Source organism: Ictidomys tridecemlineatus, chromosome 4 (genome assembly GCF_052094955.1).
Source record: "Ictidomys tridecemlineatus isolate mIctTri1 chromosome 4, mIctTri1.hap1, whole genome shotgun sequence".
Classification (NCBI taxonomy): Eukaryota; Metazoa; Chordata; class Mammalia; order Rodentia; family Sciuridae; genus Ictidomys; species Ictidomys tridecemlineatus.
Window position 1 is genome coordinate 66,449,780 of NC_135480.1, and position 22,846 is coordinate 66,472,625.

A 22,846-nucleotide genomic window follows, 5' to 3' on the forward strand; every position below is an offset into this window, starting at 1 on the left:
TAAAGTCTTGAAGCCTCTTATTTCTGTATCCCTGGTACCTAGCACAGTGACAGGATGACAGCAGGTACCCAAGCAATATTTGTTGACTGAGCTTTCTGTTGAACTGATTACACAGGAACCCATGTAATTCAAAGTGTGTATTTTTTGTTTGGAGGGCCCAGGGGATAGGAGGCAAGGTGACAACCTGGCCTGGCTCAAAGAATTCTATTATTCCACTCACCACTTTGGATGTTGAGGGCATGATGTTTATCCAGGCTCCATCCTCCAAGCTTGGATGCATCGATTTCATAGCCCTGCAGCACTGCTGTTCTTTTTTCCCATAGGATTAGATCTGGGCAGGATTCGTACTCATAACCCACAGAAACTGTAGGGACCAAAAAAGGCAAAATGCATGGGTAAGCAAAGTCCCCTTTTTGATCTTTAGACCTATAGGCAAGGCCATCTGCTTGTCTTTTGCAGAAGAAGAAGGAGGAGGAGGAAGAGGAAGAGGAGGAGGGGGAGGAGGAGGAGGAGGAGGAGGAGGAGGAGGAGGAGGAGGAGGAGGAGGAGGAGGAGGAGGAGGAGGAGGCGTCGGCGGCAACGATGACAAAAAGGATCATGTTTCTAACCTGGGAAACAGAACTATGTGAAATACTGACACAATACTGACATAGTGATGCTAAGTCTTAAAAACCTTTTTTCCTTTTTTGATGAACAGTTGTACACGACTGGGAAAAGTTAAACAAATGTACTGAATACTGTCAAAGGACCATGGTGAATCAGTTCCAGGGAAGTTATCTTCAATATGGAAAATACTTTATGCACAAATATCTTCACTACAGCATTATTTATAATGTTGGAAATTTGAATTAATCTAAAGGTCTGAAAGAGGAGATGGACTGAGCAAACCTAAGCATGTCCAATCCAGGAATATTACACAGCCCATGGAAACTATGCCTGTGAAGACATGTGGTGATGTGGGGACACTCGTGGAGTAATGCTCGCTTAAAAAGACTGGTCATCTTCAGTAATCTAAGTGTGCTAACAAAATAAAGCTATACATGATAAAGAAAGCAAATTCAAATATTAACAAGTGGTTATATTTGTTTATGGGATCACCCTGACTTTTTCTACCTTTGTCTATTTCCCAAATTTTTACAGGGAAGAAATCTGGACTTGTTTGTAATGAATACATGGAAAATAAGCTCAGTTGGGGAACTTTGGAAGCCAAAAGTTGCTTCAAGCTTTCCAAACTTGCAAATGCTTTGGCTTAACTTTTGTTTCATAAATCCAGGCCCCTCAGTAGGTACTTGGGATGAAGGCTAAGTACAGCAGGCTCCTTGAGTCTGGGTGTGTAAAGGCCCTGTCACTGACCTTGGGAAGGAAACTAGCAGAGAATGCCATTTCTTCCAAGTGTCTTTCTGAGTAGGCACTATTTTCCAGCGGGCAATTTTCTACCTTATGTTTACGACAGGAATTAACAACTGGGCAGCCCCTTACAGTTTCTTATATGTACCATAAAGATAGCTGACCAACTATGGTAATGGGGAATAGGCTGGCGATGTCCCTGTCACCTCTTCCCTATGACCCTGAGTCACAGTACCTCCTACTGGTCACCTGTGACCTCAGAAAAGTGAGCCCAGGCCTGAAATTTCACTGTGTAGACCCTTCTTTTTAAATTGACTGGTGAGCACTAAATATGATCATTTCAACTGAAAGGTGTTTTTTTTTTTTTTTCTGAAAAGACAATAGATGTGGCTTGATCTAAAAAAGGGATTGCGAAGAGTGAAAGATGCCATGTTTGCTCCCAGTGTTCCTTTGTGGGACAGGTAGGGATGCAAACTGTAGTGAAGACCTGGAATAAATCTAGCTCTGCTCATTACCAGCTGTGGCTCCTTGGGAAGTCACCTTACTTCTCTGGTTTCAGCCTCCTCATACAGGATTCCTGACTTGGGGAGGCAGTTGAAAGGATTCACTGAGATGCTAATGCACAGGGGAGCATCTTGCCGGGAGCCAGTTTTCAGGACAGTCTCTTATGTACTTCATGCTCCTGCTTTCCCTTTGGTCCTCCGTCCTCCCTCCTTCCTACCCTCCCTTTCTTCCTTTCTAAACACAACATGGCTTCTCTGTTTCCTTATCCTGCCTTGGCTAGGCAAAGGAAATGAGACTACAGTATGGTTCAAGGTGAGAAGTTACTCCCTAAGTGCTTGGAGGATCAGCCCTGAGTGTTAGGACTGCTAATGACCCGCTCTGAGCCCTTTCTGGGTCCCTACACCGACCCAGAAGCTGGAAGAAGTATAGCCTGCCCCTGGAAGCCCAAGCTCTCAGTGGGGCTGCTAGGTAAGGCCAGAACCAGCTTCTGTTTTATATTGACAAACAGACAGCAATAATAATGACAGAAAAACAACTTCTCTGATTGGGAATAAAGTCATGAGGCCCAAAATGCATTTTTGATGAAGGGACTATCTTAGTTCCTGTGCCTCAAAAAAGTGGAAGCAGCCCAGTTTCTTGGCTCCCCTTCTTTAAGGGTTAGGTTGAGGCAGGATGGCTGTGGGGTAGCCAGGCAAAGCCCACAGGCTGGGCCTTTGTGGCACATGGCATCTTTTAGCTCATCACAGTGCTTTTTTAGGGCTGTTTGGGTTTTGTAGCCATTTTTAATGTGGGATTTCCCACATTTAGGTCTTTCAATACATTCTTCAATGTCATGGATGGTCACTGAGAGGCCTTAAAGGGCAATTAAGACTTTTTTTTGATCTGAGAAGAAGAAGGGAGGAAAAAATAGTCAAGAAGGTGACAAGAGTCGCTCTGGGGGGAGGCGGGGGTGTTCTGCAGCAGGCGGCTTACCGAAGGCTTCTGAGAGCCCAAGCACCTTCTGGTTGTAGACGTCTGTCTTGTCCCACATGAAATAGTAGGACAGGTCAGGAGCTGCAGCAAACCACTTCCTGAAGAGGCGGCCCTCCACCGCCACCATGAGGTGGACCTTCATGAGGTTAAAGGGGATGGTGGGGTGGGTGAGGCTGATCCTCAGGACAGATTTATAGCCCGGGGTGCGGCTGCTCAGGTAGCTCAGCCTCATCTTGCAACCAGAGATGGCGATTTCCTCTTGCAGAGCCTAGAAAGCAAGATAGACCACAGTTAGGGACGGTCACTGGATCATTCAAGGGAAGGAGGATGGCCATGGCCCATGGATTCTGGTGTTCAAGAGGCAGAGGATGAAACAGAGGGGGAGAAGATGGGCAAGGGGAGGAGGAGGAAGAAAAGAGAAGAGGGGAGAATGGAAGGTGAGGAGCGCAGGAGGAGAAAGGGGGAAAAAGGAAGAGAAAAGAGAAAAGGAATTGAGGGAGGAGAAAGGAAACCTGAAGGCTGGTCTCTAGGGCCAGCTCTTATGTGGCATATCCCTGCATGAGCCACCACACCTCGATGAGCTTTGGGTCCTCCTCTGTAACATGGATGGCAACACGGCATCCCATAATTGAGAGAAACACACAAGATAATGCTTAGGAGACCCCTGGCAGCAGACTGCCTCTCACAAGCTGTGTCATCCTAAAAGACTCATGGATGCTCTGCAGCCCAGTTTCCTCCCTAGATTAGCACAGGGCTGAGCAAGGTCATGGATACGAAGTGGCCAGCACCTCAGTGTTAGGTGGGAAATGGTGCAGCTGGTGTCAGCAGAGCTGAAAGTGGGGGATCCTAAGAAGAGAGATCTTCCTCTCAGACTAATGTGGACAGCTGCTTGAGCAAGAAGGAAAGCTTCTCAAAATCTTCTTAAAATGAGATCTGTTTCAAATGGTGTTACTTTCCAGAAAGTACACGGAGACTGTGTGAGGCTGACCAAACAAATGACCAGGCAGAGTTGAGAACTGAGGGTACAGCTTGGCAAGGATCAATGCTCAGGCCTCTGCTCACCCCCCAGGAGGCTGGATTGGCAGCATGGGGTCTCAGTACAAATGGGATCCCCACAACACTCCCGTGACAGATGAATGGAGTGTTGGGGAAGGCAGTGCTTTTTCTGCTGGGTGCTGTGGGCCCAGCCCAAGGTGGAAAAGTCAGTGGCTGCCAGATAATCAGGTATGTGGCCAAAGTGGAGGACTTTTGTTAGCTTGTGGGCTCTCTCTCATTAAAACATTGAACACTGAATCAATCAAGGCTTATCCCATTCAAGGGACAATGAGTATTTTACCCTGTGTGCACATACAAGCTGGACCTTTTTCTGTCCATCCCATAGACAGGTGGGAACATTTGTCCCAACCCTACTCTCCGGGACACAGGGAATTCTAGGGGTTGGCCTTAACCCATGACAGTCTTCCGAAGTCACAGCTTGTAAGGCAAAGCAGGTGGTACACCTTGGTGAAGCATAGGCAGGAGCCAGAGGTATCCCCACGCTCTCATACACAACACCCTTCCTGAGTGTACCCTTTACATTTTGCACCTGCCAGCACTTGCAAAGGCTAACCAATGACTGGACTGGCAAAACCCAAGAGTTTGTTTTCATGTTTTTCGTGAGTCTGACAATAAGCAAGGTTTGTGCCCCAACTGGCCCTGTAGGCAGCTGGCTCAGAGAGCAGTGTAAAGAGGGTGGGACCTTGAACCTCATTTGTTCCAAAGTCCCTGCTCCTGGGAAAAATGTCTAGCTGGAGCAGAGCCAGGGTTGAGTAACAAATTAGTTCTCTCCAGCAAGTTCTGTCTCCACTGACAACCATTTCATAGGAAAGGTCAGCCTGGTCATTGAGACGGGAGACAGGTGTTGAATCTCTGAAAAGGAGTTAGCTTGCAACCTGTGTGTGCAATGAGACTTTTGCAATGGTTGTATTTCCTTCTTGTGGGCTGGCATTGGAAGCCACTCAACAGGGTACATACAGAGAGATGTGTTTGCTCAGCCAGGCGTGAAATACACACATAAATGTATAAACTCTCTGCTCTGCCAGCACCAGGGCCATCCATTAACATGCACAGCACCAGAGTTCTCATTAAGCAGGTCAGGAGACCAGGGCTTCTCCTGGACTTCTGGTTGATACATCTCCCCTTCCTCAGGCCTTTCTTTCTGCCCCTGGAAACCAGCCTGGGGATGGTAGAGGACATTCAACTCAGGGGTTCTTTGTCAAGCCCTGAATCCATCTTGATTTCTATCAGATTAAAATGCATTTTTCCCAATTACTTTCTTTTAATGATAATTAAGTAAAACACTTGCATGTGTATAGATTGGAGCCAAAGCAATCCTTAATTGGCGTGAAGGCAGCGTGTGTTAAGTAATCTTAATAATAATAATAGCTAAAATTTATTGAGCACTTACTAGGTGTCAGACGTGCTAAGTACCTCATATACATTCTTTTCATTTAATCTTTATTATAATACTTGCTATTTGGGATCCCGTGGCTTATTCCTCGTGGTTCACCCTATTATTATAAATACTCTCAACAGAAATACTGAGGGAGGGGGGGATATCCTGCAGGCTCTGGTAAAGGAAAGCAGACTGAGCTGGATGACAGGGGAAAGGGAGAGGGAATTCACTGTAGCCAAAGCCAGGGAGGTTGCAGGTGCTCATGTGCTTTCAGTGTGTAGGAAAGGTGGCCCGCATGTCCTGCCACCATGACTGCCAGGGAGTTTGGCAGCTGGATTCAGCAAGATGGGCTGAGAGGGTCTGACCCAGACTCCAGAGGGGTACTGTCTTTCTTTCCATCGTCTCTGAGATCTCCTAAATGATATGCAGCCAGGAAGGCTGGGTACCTGAATTTCTGGCACAATGGGGCCTTTCTCTGCACAGGAGCTGGCAAAGGACGTCAACGGGGATGGAGACACAACGGGGTTGGGGCGGGCGAAGTTGCTCAGGTCACAGCTGGGAATCTCATTCTCTTCATGCCGCATGATGATGGTTTCCATGACAAAGAACCGATCCCACGGCAGCCAAAGGGTGTGCTCCTGTGTGATGAAAGGCGCCCGCTCAAACCGCAGGATGATGGAGACACCACCGTTTGTGACCAAGTCAAAGCTGTGTGGAGGGAAGGAGGGTGGAGGAGAGGAGGGGGGAGCAGGAAAACCAGGAGGATGGGGAGGAGAAAGAGACAGGAGAAAAAATTACACAAAGGGGCTGGGGATGTGGCTCAAGTGGTAGCGCGCTCTCCTGGCATGCGTGCGGCCCGGGTTCGATCCTCAGCACCACATACAAACAACGATGTTGTGTCCGCCAAAAACTAAAAAATAAATATTAAAAATTCTCTCTCTCTCTCTCTCCTCTCTCACTCTCTCTTTAAAAAAAAAAAAATTACACAAAGGCTCTGAGCACTCAGTGAGGAGACTTAACACCTAAAGACTTGTCTGCAGCCACAGTGGTGACAGTGACTCCAGAGGCCTTTGTGGTTGCTGTGTTGTCAAGTGACTCACCATAGAAAATTTATCAGAGGCAGATTAGCTACTATTAAAAGAGCCAGTCTTCAGGACACAGGATATTAACAAATCTGCTGCTGTGGTGCTCCTGGCACATTGGCCTTTTACCTGGGTCAGAGCTAAAGCCCCGTAAAAAGTCAGCAGAACAAGCTCTGACTCAGTTGTTGGGAACCCTAAGCCTCCTCCTGGTTCTGACATGAACTACTGTGCAGCCTCAAGTAAGTCATTTAGCTTCTCTGATCCTCAATTTTCTCATGGTAAAATGCAAAGGTTCAAGTGGATTATTCTTAAGTCACTCAGATTCTGTGACTCTGAGTGACTCTGTGACTCTACAGCACTTTTGGCTCTGATTATGATAGAGTATTCAACAAAGGCCTTTTCAGTTCCAAAATAGCTGACAACAAAATTAGAATCACAGCATTTTATAACTAAAAGGGGGCCAGAAGACTGAGTGGCACTGTCAGTTGAGATGAGATCACCATGACACAGCTCTGAGAGCTGGTAGCCCAGCCTGTACATAGCTCCTGTGGATGGTAGGTAGGTCTAAGCAGCACCTGCCTTCCTAGTGCTTGTTCCCTTCTCTCTTGGTAGTTGCAATTCAACCAGGATTCACCTGTGCAGTTGGTTTGAGAGACCCAGTGCCAGATCTCACCTTTAGTCTGATAAACCCACTTTATGGGATTGGGCCTGTTGCTCCAGCTTGCTCTCCCTTCCCCTAGAAGCTACAAGGGTTTTATGCTCGATTGCCCTGATCTAGCGCCCAATCCTGCTCTTGGTACGTGGCACTCCCAGATTCACATCCCTAGGTTCCAAAGACGTCTATCCTATCTATCTATCATCTGCAGGAACTTTCCACCCATTTTCCCTGCTTCTCGCTCAGCTCTTTCTATGCCACACTTGGGAAGAAGAAGTCAGGCGCCACCTCCTCCAATAAGTAATGACAGAGAAACACCAGGGAAGGAACTCATTTTGGACCAAGAGTTCAGGTGGTGGGTCTCCATGGTTTTGGGAAAATACCCAGAGAGTGACTTTTCTGTCACAGAACTAAATAGCATCTGTGCTTTGACAGAACATTTTAAACTATCAAACAGAATTTTGGCCAGCATCAAAAGCTCTCTTCATGAGAGTCTGAGCGTGGGGAGAAAGAAAAGACAAACATGAGAAGGCACATTTTCAAGACTATGAGCAGGCTGGGACAGCTGGCTTGCCAGCCGCTGAGTGCAATGGGCTGGGGCCAGGCTCACTTGTTGGTGGGAAAACCTTATTATGGATAAGAATGTGACTCTGACCCCAAAGAGAAGGCCTGCCTGGTTCTCAGACAAAGCCCAGACAGCTCAGGGCTGCCTGAGCATTGCTACACACTCCGTGGGTGAGTTATGCTCCCTTTCCAAGCTTCTATTTCCTCATCTGTAAAATGAAGCTGATGGCCATAATCACTTGGCAGCATTATTAATTTGAGAGATGAGTGATAGATGGGAAAAGAACAGGGCCCCACACATTTCCTGGGTGTCATGCTCTGTATAATCCCATTCTTCAATTCAATGAGCCTGAGCTGTTCCTCCTATCTGCGATTCTTTCAGTTTTTCTTCATGACTCCTATTTTCCATTTCTTTAATGATCTCTTTGGCTAACTTCTCTGCTACTGTTTTGTTTATGAGTTCCTGTTAAATCCTGAAATCTGGTCTATTAGCATGTGTGCAGGGGTGGGGAACTGCTGCAGGTGTCATGGTGCCTGTCTGGAAAGTGGGGATCACAGCAAATCAGTCCCCAGGGTTACAGTGCACTTGTATGTACTCTCATCTCCAGACTGTATCTCTGGCCTTATGGTTTCTCCAAGGGTATGAGAGTTAAGAGAGAAGGTGGGTCAAGGAAGCGAGGAGAGAAACAGGCAAGATGCAACCTGCTCACATGTAACAAATGAAGTCTCAGACATTATGGGGACAGTGTCTGTATGACGACTTCCTCATACAGTATGCAATGTTTACAACGGGAAGTAAATTTAAGCCCCACAATGCATTGGTAGGAACTGCTCAGAAACATAGTCTCTAAGTGGCAGTTATACTGGTCACTATGCCAAAACATAGGAAGTGAATGCAGGGACTATCCCTCTGGGGTCTCCATACCTTTAAAGGGCAGCCCAAAGGTGCCAGAGAGTGAGTTTTCCCCAAGGGCCACCATGTTTATGCCAGACCCTGTATGTTTTTTGGACCTACCCTAGGCAATCCTAGCAGGGTGCAAGGACTGATGATCTGTCACCCCATGAGTGACTGACAATTTCATGGCAAAAAAGAACAGTCCTCCAGGGCTCCTTTTTGATGACTGTTTCCCAGCAGGTAATCATGTAGTGAGAACACCTGTTGCCTAGGAGGCTCACATGAGCCATTTCCATAAAGCCGAGAGCCCCAAACCAGCAGGCAATGAGGGCAGAGCATAATGGAGACTCCTTTGCACTGTAGCGGGAGTCTGCACTGATGTGCTTCCTGGCTGGATTGTATGCAGGGCAGGGAGCGGTGGCCTGGCCTAGCCAGTTACCCCTGGGGTCTGGCCATGAACCTCTTCCAGCTGGGCCCCTTCCCATTTGCAGGGAGGTGGGGAGGCTCCCATGCCAAGCTTATCAGCCCCATCTAAGAGGCACACATGTCTACAAACAGATGAGCCTCTACTTCATTAGCACCTCGCCCGGGACATGCTCACATCTGATATTGGATTAAAGAGGTGCTAAAATCAATCAGGCTGGAGCATAATTTCCAACACAGAGTGAAAATCAACCTTATGGGCCCACAGTTAGCCAGATGGAATGCCACCACCTGATTTTATTAAAAATAGAGGACTTGTCACCACTGACAGCCTAAATATTCCACTTTGCTCCTCCTTCCCTTTTCTCCAAAATATTCTCATTGCCTATCCTGTCACCATCACCTCCTTATTATTCAATAATTTGTAATTTTAGTATCAGTTATATTTATTATAGACTTACTATGTGCCAGACCTTAAATATAGCAATTAATCTGAGTGGAGCAGGGAACTAAGATTTACTTATTTATTTTTATTTTTTGGTACTGGGGATTGAACCAGGGGCACTCAACCACTGAGCCACAGCCCCAGCCCTTTTTGCATTTTATTTACAGATAGTCTCAGTGAGTTGCTTAGGACCTTGTTAAGTTGCTGGGTCTGGCTTTGAACTCATGATCCTATTGCCTTTGCCTCCTGAGCTGCCAGGATTATAGACTTGTGCCACCGCGCCCCACCAGAACTAAGATTTATTAAAACCTATAATGTGCCAGATGTTTCCCCATCCATCATATCATCTAATCCTCACAACCAATTTGAGAGATGGATAACATTAGGACCATTCAACAGGTGGAGAAGTACAGGCTTAGAGAGGTAAGGAGATCTGTCCAAGAACACACATGTAATGGGGGAGAGGTAGGGTTGTTAAGGAAGATTTACTTCATTCTGCTGATAGTTCTTGGAGGAATTTAAGGTCAGAAGGTTATCACCTAAATGGCTTCCACACAAGAGGAATAGCTAAGACTTCTGGAGCTGTGTAGTCTGTGGGAAGCAGTCCACATGATGAGAGTATTTCATACCATAATTCATGGAGCAGGATAATATGGATAAGGTACCCTATATTTAGTTTGAGGTCCACATGAGAAGAAATTGCTTATTTTATAGCCAAGGAGTCATAGGCTAGAGTCAGGCATAAGGTCATACACTTGCTATAATATGACCAGTAAATTGCAGAGGCATTTGAATTCAGGCCTTTTGGATTCAAGGCCCATCCTCTTTCTATATCGTCAATCCAATGGCAGCTATGTGGAAAACCATGAGAATAAGGCCTTCACTCTTCCTGGCCCATAAAAGGTCTCCTACCTGCCATCTTGCCTGCTGATTGTATACCCAAAGAGTGGGTTATTGACGAAACTGATGTTCACACCAACAAGTGGGGTCCCATCTGATGTCATTACTTGACCACGGATGACACATGCATGCCTGTGGGAAAAGAAGAGAGAATAATTTGAGGTACCTTCCATGGTCAGAGTCCTGGCTGGCAGGGAACTTCCGGAGGTCAGAAGACAGAAGAATAATCACTCAGATGTATCTTATACCCAGGGGCTCATGGTATTCACTCCAGATAAATAATAACCTCTTAAAAATATCACCTCAATTTAAGATATCAAAGTATCCTTGAGAGAACAGCTCTTCAAATAAAACACTCAGAGATTTTTCCTAAGAATATCATATTACATTGTAAGTAGAGAAAGCTGATTCCAGAGGGAAATACAGTACAGTTATACATATGGATTTGGAGTGAAGGGTCCCAGGTTCAAATGCCATCTCTGCTTCCTAGCTTTCTGAATTGTGCAGGTATGTGACAATTCTTTGAGCCTGTTTTTCATCCTTGTAAGCTCCATAAGAGGCAATGGCTATTACTGTCATTAGCTGTCTCATTGGAACTGAATGTTCAAGAAAGTGAACAGGATAGAGGGTACTTGCTTTCATCTGGCATTAGTGAGAGAAGGGTAGATGTAGCATTCCCATGGGATGGATTTTGGAACCTGTCATCTCTCCCAGCAATCCACCCTGCCCTATTCTTCCTCTGTATTCTAGTCAGCAAACCACATGCTTTAACTGAACATCATGCCAGGCAAATGTTGCTTTGTGCCCCTGTGTCACTATAATGCTCTTCTGTCTGCCTAAAATGTCATTTTTGTAGCCCCTTCCCGACATTCTCATTCCTAAAGACCCACTTCAAGTGATACTTCTTCCCTGAAAACTTTCTTGATGTCCCTAATCAGAACCAGACCCTCTGACCCTCAAAACCTGACACAAACATCTTTAGACCATATACTTTTTTTTTTTTTGTCTCCAACAGAACCTGAGGTCTTTGAGGGCAGAGTCAAGTTCTCTTTCTTTCTTCCTTTCTTTCTCTCTACAGTACCTGTACTAACCTAACAAGTACTAGGTCATAGTTGGAAAAAAAAAAGTGTGTGGGGGGGCATTGAGCAAATAAGTGGGAAATAGAACCTTTATACAGATGACTTTTATAAATATCCCAATGTGGAAAACAAAGGAAGAGAAGATCTTCTCTACATGAAGCAGAGGCAAAGGCTTCTTCCTTTGGGTTGGTTCTGAAGATCACTCTGGGGAGTCTTAGTGTCTGGAGAAGGGAGCTAGAAAATCATGGGGCTAGTGGAACCTCTTACTTTATAGAAGAGGAAATGAAGAGGGTACGTTATTTGGTCAAAGCCATGTAGGAAGTGGTATCATAGCTTGGCATGACTTGGGGCCTTACAACTCTGGGTCTATTCTAGGGCTAGACCAGCCTGTTTACCATGGGCAATTGGTGGGAATGAATGTGCTGGTTGCTGTCAGCATCCTAAGGATCAGGACACTGGAGACCCAGCCCTCGATGACAAGATAAGTCTGAAGAAAAGATGCTTACATGACTGTGCTCAAAAAAAGAGAGAAGCCTTTTTTTCTGGCCAAGGGAAGAATCACTGATGAGGCCCACGGGCATTCACCAAGAAAGATCTCAAACTTTGTCCTTGCCTTATTAGGTACCCACATCTCTACCTTCCTAGAGTGATAAACTTTTCTCTGTTTGATGAGAAAAGCAATTAACACCAGGCTTGTAAGCAGCTGGTCTCACTAGTGTCAGCTTGTCCTTTCTGAAGGCAAGAACAACTACCCACAATGCATCAGGCACCCCACCCCCACCCCACCTCACTCCCCACAATCTGGTTAAAGCTAATTCAGTCAGTGGTTTCCTTCCGAGGCCCTTGGTCTAAATGCAATTACATGACAAACAAGTTAAGCAGGCGAAACTCAGCAAAGACTTTTAGTCCTGCTCTGAAGGTCTCCCAATATATTTATGTAAAATTATCTCTCTACTAATGGGAAAGATTTATTCCATCAATTGTATTCAGCTGGTACTGAGAGAGGCTTTCTTTAATGGAGGACAATTGAATTTCTTATTGCAGGAACTTTGTCCTTCCAGAGAATTACTAACAGATCTTATCCTCTGATGTTGGCTACTAGCCAGCCTTCTCCTGACATACGTATCTTCAGATTCTGCCTAGACAATAATCAGCCCTCTGGGGATGGTTTCCTTTTGGGAGCTACCCTGGCTGCTGCCCCTTATGTACATGCAGGCCAGCATCTTCTGATTTATCTCTCTTTGGGGATTTTCCAATAATTGGAAATCATTAAATCAGCACCATTTTGCTATCATGTAGCCTCAAATTCTGCAAGCCAGAGTAGATGAAATTTTAGCTTAGGCTCCTGTGAATTGCTTTTGGATTCTGGAGAAAATTAAGTCAACTCTCTGTACCCCTGTAGACCACAGAGGCATTATGTCAAAACAGGCATTTGGCTCAGGAATCAAGTCCTAGAGAAAAACACTTCCACCCCCCTCTATTTGACCATGATTTTCAGTTGTCAAGAAACCCAAGTTTAACAGAAAGCCTTTCCTGGGACAAAGAAGCTGGAGGTGGGGAAGGTAGTTCTGTAGAGGCCTCTGCAATATGTCTTGTGCCATCTGCTTTTGTCTAGGGAGGTTTGAAGAGATGTAGAGTTTTCCTTATGCTTTATGCATTTATTCAGTTGATGCTACCAGTGGTATACTGGTAAGTCTGTTTAACAGTAGACTTAGGAGGAAAAAAAAGAAAGGAAGGAAGGAAGGAAGAAAGGAAGGAAGGAAGGAAGAAAGGAATACAGAAAGGAAGAAATAAAAACAGTGTGACTTGTAGCATTTGCCCATTGCTGTGGTGTAAATACTCCCATCATGGCTGATTTCAGGCCACCAACAGATGCCACTGAATATAGAGTTGGGGGGAGATACACAGAAGGCCACTATGTAGTATTCCCACCATAGAGATACAAATAAATAGTCCCAAATAACCTCAAAAGCAAAGATAATTATAAAAAATACTGAAATATTTAGGAAGTGGTAAATTTGGAGTATTTATAAGCTTTTAGTGTAATTTAATTATATATGACTTAATTTTTAATAGTGACTGGTATAGCTGCCAGTCTAAAGAATTCCTAAGCACTTACTAATCAGTTCTTGTGAGCTGGTAAGAGCTGGCACACTACTAGAGCATTGACCCCACACCTAGGATTAGGTATTTGCTTAGTGTTGAGGGTGTGGCTAAGATATAGCTGCTGTTTTTTATGTGAATGTCCATAATGGAAGACTACCTTGTTGAGAAACCACTGAGGCAAGGAGCTAACTGATATCTCTAAGTCACCTTCCCAGATAGCTCACATGATTCTCTTACTACTAGTCCTACATTTGACCTGTTTTATTATCTTTTGGTCACTGTCTTAGCATAACAGTTTGGGGTGCTATTTTCTACTCACCCTTAGAGTCTCTTCCATACTGTTATTACCTCAGTAGGTTGTTATCAAATCTTCCTGGCATAACTAATCACCCTCTCTTCTGGACTTCTCTATACTTATTAAGTATTTCTCCATTCTGTGAGCATCTAGGATTATATCATTCACCTTCACAAAGTTGTCTCATGTGCTTACATGTGAAGTAGATGAGGACTGGGACCTCATCTCCAGTGCCTAGGGTAAGCATGGGATATTGTTCCCTTTTCACTGATAATGATCAAGAAACTGAAACTCAGAAATCTTGCTCAAGGTCACCCAGAGAGAAACTCAATTGTCTGAGCTGCCACTCAAAACTTGGACTTCTTACATCCAAGTCCTTACTGTTAGTACTGTGTCTAGATCTGCAGTTGCTAAAATTCACTTAAAAAACAAAAAACAAAACAAAAAAAGCAGGCACCTACCATGAGATGAGTCAGGTGCCATGTTAGGTGCTAGAGTTATAGAAGTGCATGAATCACAGTCCCCAGTTACTGGTAAAATGCTCACAAAAGCTGATTTGAAATGCCCTAGTGTAGTTGTCTCCAGCGTCAGAGAGTCAACACATGGGTTTGGCATATGTCAGGCAGCTGGGATACAAAACAAGCAATTAGGCTAGGTGAACTCTGCCAGGAGGGAGTGTTCATGCCAGGCCAGGGGGGTGTCAAACAACCTGGCATTAGTCCAGCTATGCTCAGAGCCTGACTGAGGTACCCTTGCTGATGGCAATGAGGGAGAAGATACTCTTGACTGCTTCCTGAGGACAGTAGCCAGGTTTTGTTGGAGATAAGGCCATCACAAAATGGAATCAAGCAAATAAAAAGCCAACCGCCACTGTCACTCAGGAAGAAGACACAGAAGAACACTTACAAGTTCTGGCCCTGGTAATGACCTTGGAGAGTCATCAGAACTCTCTGAATGCCCATTCTCTCATCTGTCAAGAGCGCTGAAGTTTTCCCCAACCTGGTATAAAACAAAATCCAATGCCTTCTGGGCTTGGGTTTAGAATTAAGAATTTATGATCATTTTAATCTGGTGCTACCTGATCCAGCTCAAGAAGCTCTACTACAAGCAGCTTCAGAATTTTGGTAGAGTTCAATACAATGCTTATATCTCTTTCTGAATTGTTCTCTTTATCTGGATCTTTCTACTTGTTCACTTGAAGACTGCTTCCCCAGCCCTCAGGACCCAGCTGAAGCATTCATTAAACAGCACACACTTCTGCCCCTTTCTAGGCTACTTTTGCACAAACTGAGTGCTATCATATAATCAGGACAATCTTTTCTCCACCAAAAGACCCTTGAAGATGGGACCAACCACATCTCCCTCACTGCGCTATTCCTGGCATTGAGCATGGTGCTCATTTCTTAGTGGGCAAAGGAAAACCTCTAAATCAGGTGTTAGCCTGAGTTTAAATGTGGGATATAGTGTAAGCTCTTAATAGATCATTTACTGAATAAAGAAAGATGTGATGTGTTTCTGTTACTTAAGGTGAGGGTGATGTCAAAGGACTTTGAGCTACTTGACCTTGTCAGGGATATGGTTAAGGGCTGGGTCTTTCTGTGTGGCCAGCCCAAACTGCCTCCCAGGGCTAGGAACCCCACCCGGAAGGCTCACTTGGCTTCAGCTAGCATGTTTTATATGACAAACTTTAAAAAAAGGTCAGAAGTTAAGTTAAATTCATGATTCAAGGTATGTATTGAATTCTTGTATATATTGTACAATAAGATAAAGAAGAGTGAGAGGAGAAAAATTGCAGATTTCATTTTTTGTTGTTGTCATTAAATGCAGGCAGCTAATTAATCCAAGTCTCATTATCACCAATGTGGGGCACCTACAGAAAATTAAATTGAGCAGTGAATATATCATTTATAGTAACTTTTGAAATAAATTTTGTTTTTAGAGCTCTATTCTTTCGATAAAAGTAACAGGTGAAGGACATAAAAATTCTAGATTCCCAACCCATTTTTTTTGGGTGGGTGGGGGTGTACCAGGGATTAAATACAGGAGCACTTGACCACTGAGCCACATTTTGTATTTTTTAGAGACAGGGTCTTACTGAGTTGCTTAGTGCCTCACCATTGCTGAGGCTGGCTTTGAACTTGTGATCCTCCTGTCTCAGCCTCCCTAGCAGCTGGGATTACAGGTCTGCAACACCATGTCAGGGCCCAACCTATTTTTTAAAAATTGATTTTATTTTATTTTTAAAATAAACGATGGCAGAATGCATTACAATTCTTATTACACATATAGAGCACAATTTTTCATATCTTTGTATATAAAGTATGTTCATGCCAATTCATGTCTTCATATATGTACTTTTTTTTGCATTTAATGCTCTTATCTCATTGAAATATCTGTAGAATTAAAAACTTGGAACTTAATGAGTTAAGCTGGTATTCAGGAGACTAGAAAAATTACTTGAAGTTGAGGTGGCAAATAATAATGGTGATCTTCCTCTGCTTGAAAACATTTGCTACTCCATGCTGTTATTGGTTATGTAAATCACTCCTTTGCATGATATACTTTAAATGGATTTATATGCCTGACTTGTACAAACCCTTAAAATGTTTTCTGCAAACTCCTGCTGATTAAATGGGATTCTTCAAGCCTTCACCACAATTTATCCAAAGTCTTGTAGAATGTTACCTTAGTCCAGATGGGAAGTCCCACTTGACAGCCTGTCAAATTACCAACACTGGGGTGGGGTGACTCCACTCTCCACTCTGAAGCTTCTAAGAGATCTTCTGACTGGCCTCACAGTTCTCCATGTAATGCTCCAACTCAGTTTCCTGTCCAGCAGCACCTATTTCTGTTTTGTTTTCACTGTATTCTTAGCAGAGGATCCATAAATATTTGTTAAATAACTAACAAAAAAATTAGATCTAGTTCCTAGCTTTGAAAAATTCAATATCCTAGAATATAATTTTTTAATTGGTTGTTCAAAACATTACAAAGCTCATGACATATCATCTTTCATACATTTGATTCAATTGGGTTATGAACTCCAATTTTTACCCCAAATACAAATTGCAGTATCACATCGGTTACACACTCATGTTTTTACATAATGGCATATTAGTGACTAGTGTATTCTGCTACCTTTCCTATTCCCTACTATCCCCCCTCCCCTCCCCTCCCATCTTCCCTCTCTACCTCATCTGCTGTTGTTCAATTCTCTCCCTTGTTTTCCCCCAACTTTCCCCTCACAACCTCTTATATGTAATTTTGTGTAAGATTGAGGGTCTTCTACCATGTCCATATGCTTTCCCTTCTCTTTCCCTTTCTCTCCCCCCACTTGTCTCTGTTTAGTGTTAATCTTTTCCTCATGCTCTTCCTCCCTGTTCTGTTCTTAGTTGCTCTCTTTTTATCAAAGAAGACATTTGGCATTTGTTTTTTAAGGATTGGCTAGCTTCACTTAGCATAATCTGTTTTAATGCCATCCATTTCCCTGCAAATTCTAGGATTTTGTCATTTTTTAGTGCTGCGTAATACTCCATTGTGTATAGATGCCACATTTTTTTTTATCCATTCATCTATTGAAGGGCATCTAGGTTGGTTCCACAGTCTAGCTATTGTGAATTGTGCCGCTATGATCATTGATGTGGCAGTATCCCTATAGTACGCTCTTTTAAGATCCTCAGGGAATAGTCCGAGAAGGGCGATAGCTGGGTCAAATGGTGGATCCAATCCCAGCTTTCCCAGGAATCTCCATACTGCTTTCCAAATTGGCCTCACCAATTTGCAGACCCACCAGCAGTGTACAAGTGTACCCTTTTCCCCACATCCTCGCCAACACTTATTGTTGTTTGACTTCATAATGGCTGCCAATCTTACTGGAATGAGATGGTATCTTAGGGTGGTTTTGATTTGCATTTCTCTGACTGCTAGAGATGGTGAGCATCCTAGAATATACTTTGATTGCCAAGAAATCCTTTCATACTGAACCTGGAGCTAGTAAGAATAAAAATGGTGCTAACAAGTCCTTCCAATATGATGGTAACCAAGACATCCCACAGTTAGGACAGGGGATCAGACTCTGCCCACATGCCCAACTCTTGGTTTTCCACTGGAATTGGCTCAGTTTAGACTCCACCAGAAGTTTCCAGGTGACTTGTTGGATACATGGAATACATATTAGAGGGACGCTTACAAAAAAGCTTAGCCCCTCAACCATTGTGTGTATGTTTCAGAAGAGGAAAGAGGAAATCCACAGATTCCTTCAGATTGGTAGGAGGAGTATAACTTTTAAGTAGAGCGGTCTTCAGTGTGACTGAGTCCAGACTACTCATTTACAATCGTGGAAGTGATCTCTGATCTCTGCGGGGGGGGGGGGGGTGTCAGGGGGGGGGGTCAGTACTTCTTTTCATCACCTGTTGAAGCTGGATCACCTCCAACTCTGCCTTGGAACCCTGACACCACCTAGGGTCACATGATGACAAGGTAGCCTAGCAACTTCTAGTGTGCTTAGGGACCATAGGCTATGCCTCCTAGAGAGCCCAGAAGCCATTGCTCTGTGGCCTCCTAGCTTAATGTGGCTACTGAGATCCTGCAGGCACTGAGGGAGTGTGAGTTTCCAGGCTGTAGCTCCAGCCACCCAAGCCTGGGGACAACAAGGAGCTGACTGCTGATGCTTTGAGTCTTCTCCCACAGAAAATCTTTAGGAATAATTTCTTTTGGGGGGGGGGCAAAGGTGTATATAAGAATTGAGTCCTTAGATGTTCACAGCACATGTTCAAATATTTCCAGAGAAGCGAGCCCCTGGTTGTGGCAAGCCTGCAGAGTTAGACCACAGGGTGCACTCACATGGCCCCAACAGGGTGGGAGGAAGAGGCAGAGGGCAGGGGAGGCAAGCAGGGTGGAATCTCTGGCTTCTGCCACAATGCTACACAGAGGTCATCTCTCTCCATGTCACAGAACCCCACTAAGGGACTCACTCAGCCCACTCTTGATGCCTCTGGGAGGCCAGGTAGGCAGGGGAGTTGTAGGCCCTGACCCTACATCTTCCACTGAGGACATTATTAATGTGAAGCATAGCTCTCCAAATATTTTAACTTATTACTTAAAGTTCATCAGTGTCTGATGGAAATACACTGACTTACAAACACCAGAACTACAGTTTGAGAAATAAAAACTCTTATTTAGGACTCCAGGGTCTTCAGGACTCAGACGAGTTACTAACTTGCTGGGCCAAGGCTCTCTCTAGCCTTCACCTTTCTCTAGACTTTCTTCCATGCAGGACTGATGATCTCAAGGGCCCATTCCCGTGGGGCTAGGACATTGTGTCAGTTACCTAACTATGCTTATGCTGCCACTGAAGATTCCCACTTCCTCTCAGTTCTCCTGGTGCCACTAAAACCTACATAAATATGAATGCTGTTGCTGATGCTAATACAAACACTATTGCTATTAGTAATAATGGCCGCTGAGACTTACTGAAAACTTACTGCCCTGATACCTAAATGTTTTTTATATCTCATTTAATCTTTACAACATCTCCTTGATGAATGGATTAGGATCCTCATATGATAAAGGAGAAGATCAAGATACAGAGAGATTAAAAGATGTGTTCAAGGCCACACAGCTAGCAAATAGTGAGGCTGGGCTTGAAGCTTAGACTATTGACTCTGAGCTAATTCTCCTCAGCCCGAAGCCTGACTGTATATTATGTTGTACAGTTAGGGCCACCTGGGAATGTAGGGTGCAGTAGAACCACACTGTATAGATTGTGGAATGAGGATACTGAGCTGGGGGCATGCAGATGCAACAGAGAACAGACACTCAGCATGCAGGCTCTAGTGTCAGTGGAGCAAGGCTTCTCATGCTAGCTCTGCCACTTGCAAGCCATTCTGACCTTGGCCAGGTGATTGAACTTCTCTGTGCCTCAGTATTTATTGCTCTAAAACAAGGGTGAAAAATACCATCCTAGTGTCCTATGGCCTGGGGAAGACTTAAGACATATCACTACTTACAAAGCATTTCAAAAATGCCAGACACGTAGCACATCCATGGTCAATGTCAGGTGTTATTACTGAGTGGATGCTATGTACCAGCCATTGTATTTCTGGATACTGTATTTTATTTAATCTTCAGAACAACTTGGTAGGGTGGAAATTAGTCACTCCACATTATAGAGGAAGAAACTGAGCCTCCCTTGCCCATGGACTTGATCCGGGTCCTCTCTCTCTAAACCCCAGGTTGTTTCTGTGTCACCACAGCATGCTCTGCTAATGCTTCCTGTGATGGACAGGGGGAAATGCCTAAGTTACAAAACAAACTGGGATTATAATTCGTTTTTGAAATCAATAAAGGTCTGATCAAGTGACAGAGGAGTTGTGAGCTGCTCATCAGGATGATGTGGCAAGTCACTGCCTGAATCCTCAACTGAGTTCATCTGGCTGCTTTATCATCATGGACATTCATTTCAATGTGGGGAGGGATTTTTGAAAAACCAATATGAATAATATATAACGGCTGACATTTTGGAGGAAACAGGATCTCTACCTCCTTCCATCTTCCATCAGGTGATTTATCATTGCCTTTCTTTTCTCTTCTTATTTTTCTTTTTTTTTTTTACACTGATGGGGCAGCCTGTCAGCTCAGCTTGTTCTGAAAATGTAGGAGTGTAATTCAATAATAAACTCACCTAGAGGCCAGCTGTCAGGAAGTTGGTGTTTATTTGAAGTCCATTAGATGATCTCTACTGCTTGGTCTCTCCCAGAGCTCTCAGAAGGCTAAGGCCTGGGGCAGGGGGCATGGGGGTTTGGGATGGGGAAGCAAATGCCCTTTGTAGCTGCTGTGCCACCAGCACTGGTGTATGGGTTACCTCTGCAGTGGGCCAGTAAAAAATGAGATCATAGATGTGATTATTTCTTCCTCCTTTTCATGATTTTTTTTCCTCTTGCAAACTCTTGCTTTCAAAGTTCCCAGGAACTTTGTGCCTTTAAAAAGGCCATGAAAGAAGTTCTGAAGGCTTCCATGGCATCAAGGTTATTTAACTTCTGTTTAGAGTTGATTTCAAATCCTAAGATGAAATGCTAGCCCTGTTTGTGAACAGGTGAGGAGGATCAGATCTTTCTGAGTTCCTGCCTCTAAATGACCCTAGCCTTCTATTCCCATATATTCCTCTTTCTCCCATGTGTTTCCTTTGCTTACAATGACCATAAGGTCCCAAACTCCTAAGCCCGTCTTGATCTCAAATGTTAGAACATATCTCCTGACTTTTGTTTTATAAAATAATATCACCATAATTATCCACCTGTTCCATTAAAATTCTCTCATTCTCTGAAAAAAGTCATGTTGTTGCTCATGCTGGTTCCTTAATTTGTAATGAAATTGTAAATCTTGGTGTGGCTAAAATCCAGTAAGCAATGCAGTTTATCCCATAACAGACACACACACACACACACACACACACACACACACACACACACACACACACCCCACCACCACCACCTCCACCAAAATATTTGATGAAATATATATTTTTTCAGAATTGCTGATATTTTCCATTTGTTCTACCCCATTCCACTTAAACTTACTTAAAAAAAAAAAGTAGTTTCAACCCACTAAGTTGAATTCATGATGCACTAATGGGTTGTTGTGACCTGTATTTTAATAAATAATGTTTTAATGGCCAACCTTCTCACTGAAATCTTTGTCTCAGGTCCAAGCCATAGGCTGCCTGAAATCTTCATTCCTTCATTAATTTTCAACAACCAACATCTGCTATTGTCTGCCCTGAGCTGCCCTGTATTGTGTGCTGAGAAACAAAACCACATTGGAGGCAGCACCCATGTGTGGGCTCAAGGAGAGGCATTTGCAGTTGGAGACATGGCTCCACTTTTGACCTCTGAGCACTTTGTCCCTCCTTCTCTTCAGGCCCCCAGCAGAGTCTGACTGGCTCCTTGATCCACTGTATCATTCCTTGTGGCTCACTCTGCACCAACTCCTCCATTGGCACTGAGCATCCAGTGACAAAAGAGGAACAGACCCATGAAGGACCCCCAAAGAAGTGGGGTGAGATGCATGTCTTATTCCTCCATTCCTGGGGCAAAGTTTTGGTGGTTCTGTCCCTCTGCAAGCCTACTTAGTCTCTCCTCATAGGATCTGATCCCCTCTACAGGACACCACCTCTTCCTTCTTCCTTTCTCTGATGCTCCCTTCAGGGGCCCCTCCCCTTAGTCTTTTTCTCCCCCCTTCATTTATTTAGTTTTTTTTTTTTTTAATATGGTGCTGGGGATCAAACCCAGTGCTTCACACATGCTAGGCTAGCGCTCTACCACTGAGCCACCATCTACCATCCTCTCTTCTTAGTGTTAATAGTAGGCACCTTTCATTGCATTCTGCCCTTGACTGCCAGGGAGACAGGTGTTTCACCCGGCAAATGCCCAGGCGCCCAGGCACCCAGGCTAGGAGAGAAAAATAGTATTCAAGCTACTTCATCTGGTGACAGTGATACCCATGCCTGATATGTCCCTTTCTACCTTGGATCAGCTGAGGTCATTGCACCTCTGCCACTTTAGATGGCAACAAGGAACAGCAGGGTCAGAATGTCAGAGCTATTGTATTCATGAGATCTGTCCTGAGTGTGTGCTCTGAGACAGGCCTCATGCTGGGCTCTAGGGACACAGATGCACCAGAATGGGTCTCTGATGGAGGCTGTCCTCACTGAAAGTCTACCTGGCAGTACTTCTGCCTTGTTCTGAGTCAGCCTCTGGTCTCCTCCATGGATGCCAGCTGGATCAGAGCACACTGTGCTGACTGGGGCCCTCACATCCCAAGAGATGCTACCCATCCCTCCCCGAGACCGTCCCTGTTCCCTCACCTCTGGCACCAGTGGAGGTACTGAACAGAAGCATGGGACTCCTGCCACCTCATGTAATTCCTGGTATCATGTGTCTCTTTGGAGAACCTCCTGCCCAGCCTCCTAGGACATCCTGGACTCTGAGAGCTGGCCCTCTGGCATCTACCACTGAAGGGTGGTCCAGCCAGTTCTAAGGCCTGGGCTTGAATTCCTTACTCTAGAGACTCCCTGGACCTGACTCATGACTGGGAATCTACAGTGAAGGACTACACCTCTGAGGCTTGCCTTTCCTGACAGTCTCAG

The 22,846-nt window shown here is 44.5% G+C and overlaps 1 protein-coding gene across 17 annotated transcripts in view; it reads right to left on the minus strand.

Annotated features, from left to right (window-relative positions):
- Tenm4 (teneurin transmembrane protein 4) overlaps positions 1-22,846 on the minus strand; it is a 2,824,428-nt gene that overhangs the window by 58,001 nt on the left and 2,743,581 nt on the right. For all 17 annotated transcript variants that reach the window (XM_078046757.1, XM_078046770.1, XM_078046771.1 and 14 more), the window contains 4 exons: positions 10,234-10,353; positions 5,704-5,965; positions 2,824-3,091; positions 221-364 (listed from right to left, as the gene is read on the minus strand). In XM_078046757.1, the coding sequence (XP_077902883.1) occupies positions 221-364; positions 2,824-3,091; positions 5,704-5,965; positions 10,234-10,353 (794 nt within the window). The remainder of the gene's footprint in view (positions 1-220; positions 365-2,823; positions 3,092-5,703; positions 5,966-10,233; positions 10,354-22,846) is intronic.